This window comes from Penaeus monodon, chromosome 4 (assembly GCF_015228065.2).
Source record: "Penaeus monodon isolate SGIC_2016 chromosome 4, NSTDA_Pmon_1, whole genome shotgun sequence".
Taxonomy (NCBI): Eukaryota; Metazoa; Arthropoda; class Malacostraca; order Decapoda; family Penaeidae; genus Penaeus; species Penaeus monodon.
Genome location: NC_051389.1, coordinates 13,830,624 through 13,835,190, shown reverse-complemented (window position 1 = coordinate 13,835,190; position 4,567 = coordinate 13,830,624). Strand labels below are relative to the sequence as shown.

The 4,567-nt window shown below is 40.9% G+C and overlaps 1 protein-coding gene across 1 annotated transcript; it reads left to right on the top strand.

The window, feature by feature from the left end:
• The first annotated feature begins 3,323 nt into the window (after positions 1–3,323).
• On the top strand, positions 3,324–3,683 carry LOC119572459. Its single transcript, XM_037919572.1, has one exon. The coding sequence runs from the start codon at positions 3,324–3,326 to the stop codon at positions 3,681–3,683; it is 360 nt and encodes a 119-aa protein (XP_037775500.1).
• Positions 3,684–4,567: the final 884 nt, after the last annotated feature.

Genomic DNA, 4,567 nt, shown 5'->3' with positions numbered 1-4,567 from the left:
GCACGTGTATGTGGAATTATGATTCTGTATTATGGAATAAAAAACAGTTTACGCTGAATGGATTTCGTTTAATCTTTGCTAATGTCAAATTTGGCTTTGTTGTGTCTGGGTGTATTTGTTTGTTTGTGACAATGTAGGTAGATATAGTTTTATTGTCCATATATTCAAATTCCAAATTCTCCATCTCTTTTTTCACACGAACAACCACTGAATTCATTCCGACAAATTATTCAGTCATTCTAAAATTTATTTACATTTTATGATGAGAAAAAAATCCAATCTTGGTAAAAAAAAAACTTTTTAGACGCGTCTTTTCTTCTAGGCAAAATTACCTCGGCTTCTGTGTATTGGAAATAGCAGCAGACACGCAAGGTGTGTGAAATGAGCTGGGCATTTATACGCGCCAGCTCATCCCCCATCCTCCCAAACACACACACACACACACACACACACACACACACACACACACACACTGTAACGATGACCGATGAGCTGTGAGCAGACAAAGTCGCTCTGGAATACAGACCTGTATTAAGAGGGTTGCGTGTGAGCGACAGTCCTACAGAACGCTAATCGGACCGAACCTCTGTCCATCAGTTGCACCGCTCTCCCTTTCTCTCCAAATTAACTGTTACAAGCGACACGGTGTCTGCTACACTTTCACGGCTACCCCGAGATTACTGTATCGTGCCAGACGCGACTTTGTCTGCACACAGCCGCTCATCGGCCATCGTTACACACACACGCACATACACACACACACACACACACACACACACACACACACACACACACACACACACACACACACACACACACACACACACACACACACACAACACACACTCACACACACACACACACACACACATATATATATATATATAATATATATATATATATATATATATATATATATATATATATATATATATATATGGCAATGAGTAAAAGAGGTGTCGTGGTTAAGTCAGTGATAAGTGCTAAAAATTACGAGTAAGAAGTGATCTGTGATAGTGCTACATAAGAAAGATTTGTGAATATACAGAGCTTATGTTCCAACCAACCTAGAAATAATAATTTATCCAAACGTCTCTCAAGTCTATAAAATTCAACATTGGACCATGCATAAGTGGACCTTTTAAACTAAAAGGAATACCACAAAGTGCCACCTAGGAATAATAGGTTCCATTACCGTGCTAGATGAGTTCATAAGGTCCCAATACTCATCGAGAGTGTTACAGCAGACAGAAGTGGTAAAAAAAAATAATAATAATCACCCCCCACCAAGAAAAGAATATCAAATTATGAAATCCTTAGAAAATGACAAGCATCACTTGTCTCCATACCCATAGGACGCCGAGTAACAGTACCAAATCGCACAGGTATTGCAGTTTTTCCCTCAAGTAGATTCGCTAAGGAACAGCAAATAGCCAGTATGTAAGTACAGTACATCACAAAATTATGTAGGTTTAAACATGGTTACCATAAAGCGACAAGTCTAACCAGCCGTTCGACATAAGATCCGCCAGATAAAACTATGCTTTAGCAAAGCATAATTCAAGCAATGGCACCTCAACCGAGTGCCAGACACTGACCCCGCGACTGCCAGATACAAAATCACCTTTCTAACTTCTTCTAACCCCAGCCTCCATCCTTACCCATTCCAACATCGTCCTAAATCCTCCTCTCCCACATCACCCGCCTTCTCCACAACCCCTCTCCTGCAAGCCTACAATTTATGCACTTTATAATGCATGGACTCATTATAATGGAGTGCGTATGTGCGCTCAGGCAGACACTATTCAAATGTTTGTGCACGAGTATGAGCGTGTATGCAAGAAAGTGTGCAGGTGTATGTGTGTTTGTATGCATGTGTCAGACTTCGAAAGGTTACGATGTAGTTTCATTTTCTACTGTGGCTGTTTCCCTTTTCAGGTATATACATGTGTATATGTATGTATATATATATATATATATATATATATATATATATATATATATATATATATATATATATATATATATATATTATATATATATATATATGTATATGATATGTATATATATATATATATATATATATATATATATATATATTATATATATATATATATATATATATATATATGGGGGCCGCGGTGGCCGAATGGTTAGAGCGTCGGACGCAAGAATGTCACGACGGTAATCTGAGTTCGAAGGTTCGAGTCACCGGCCGGCGCGTTGTTTCCCTTGGGCAAGGAACTTCACCTCGATTGCCTACCTAGCCACTGGGTGGCCAAGCCAGCCCAAGTCAGTGCCGGGTAAATAGAGATGGTGACTCGATAAAAACACCGGGCGAAAGGCAATGGCAAACCACCGCTCTAAATTGCCAAGAAAAATCATGGAAGCCCATGATCGTCAAGGCCGCGGTGGCCGAATGGTTAGAGCATCGGACTCAAGGGTTCGAGTCACAGGCCGGCGCGTTGTTCCCTTGGGCAAGGAACTTCACCTCGATTGCCTACCTAGCCACTGGGTGGCCAAGCCAGCCCAAGTCAGTGCTGGTCCCAAGCCCGGATAAAATAGAGAGAATGATTACCTAAAAAGGTAACACCGGCACTCTCCGTGGAAAGGAACTGGGGACCCTACCACGTACTCACTCCAAGAGCATCACAACATGAAAACTACAATTAAGTATCATGCTGTGACCACGGCGGCTCAGACATGAACCTACCGTTTAAAAGAAGAAGATATATATATATATATATATATATATATATATATATATATATATATATATATATGTATATATGAATGTATGCATATATATATATGTATGTGTGTAAGTATGTATATGTGTGTATATGTATGTATGTGTATATATAAATGTATATATACACATTTATATATAAATACACACACACACACACACACACACACACACACACACACACACAAAAGAGACGAGAGAGACAGAGAGAAGACAGAGCAGACAAGGAGAGAGAGAGAGAGAGAGAGAGAGAGAGAGAGAGAGAGAGAGAGAGAGAGAGAGAGAGAAAGAGAGAGAGAGAGACATACATACATACATACATACATACATATACATACATACGTAAACACACACACACACACAAAAGGGGCGCTTATTCTAGTAGGCTGAAATTTCACTCAAATGCATAATGATCCACATCTTTATGGGTCATTTCCAGTCCTTAACTTATAACATGTTTTCTGTTGCAGCGGTGAGCGTGCAGTAACGTGTGAAAAGTAAACCGGTGGAGTATCGAATAGTGATCAAGTTTTTATAGTTGAATGGCCGCACACCACTAGAGACTTTCGATGAAATGAAAGCAACTTATGAGGAAGATGCCGCTGTTAAACACTGGAATTACCAGTTCAGGTGTTTTCGGAGATCTGAGGATATGGCTCCTGTCCCAGGGCGACCCAGTCTGCCACTGATGCGGAGACAACATCCATCAAGTGGAGACTGCCATTTTGGAAGAGAGCCGTATTACTGTTCCTCAAATAGCGTTATTGTTGGGTCTGTGATTAAGATCATCCATGACCATCTGCATATGCAAAAATTGTCTGTTCGATGGGCTCAAAGGCTGCTCACACCTTTCCAGAAGCAGGAACGACTCCATTGTTCCGAGGCTCTTTTAGCCAGTACCAAGAAAACCAGAAGGACTTTTTTGACAGACTAATTACGCGGGATGAAATTTGAGTCCATCACTATGATCCAGAAACTAAGGCCCAGGTAAAACAATGGAAGCACTTTGACTCGTGTCACACCCTCGGCAGACAAGATCATGTTCACAGTCTCTTGGGACCAGCATGGAGTAGCGATGCATTTTCTAGCAAAAGGTACTACAATTACAAGTACGCTTCACTGCTACAGTAATTGCGGGAGAATATCAAAACCAAGAGGACCGGAATGTTAACTAAAGGTGTCCGCTTCCTACATGACAACGCCCTTGTTCGCAACTCTCGCAGATGGAAGTACGGCTCTGTGCCTACGACATCCTTTCTCATTTTCCTGAGCTTGTACCATTTGACTTTTAACCTATTTCCGTCCATGAAGTCATTTTTGGAGGTAACATTTCCAAACTGATGATACACTGATCTTTGAAGTCATTTCATGAATACATACATATATAAACACGCACACGCCACACACATACACGCACAAACGCATACGCGCTCGCGCGTATTTATATATATATATGTGTGTGTGTGTGTGTGTGTGTGTTTGTGTCTGTGTGTGTGTATTTATATATGTATGCATTCATTTATATTCACATACCATCTCTTTGTTGAGCGATAGTCCATAACCTCCCATGCAATCTAGTTCAAAACGACGTCCTCTTCTGCCTGGTAAATATCAATCCAGCCTCGCAAAGAGACCGGAAAACGACAAATGCAATAGGGTTGGAAGGCCTGCACAGGGACGAGGAGCCACAGACGATAGGAAGCACGGTAATATCAGCAGAGATGCATGCAATGGAATGCTTTTCCGCGAACCATTTGCGAGGGAAGACGTGATTGCAAAGCGTTATATGTGCGGATTTTTGGCTTTGATATTCTTCAT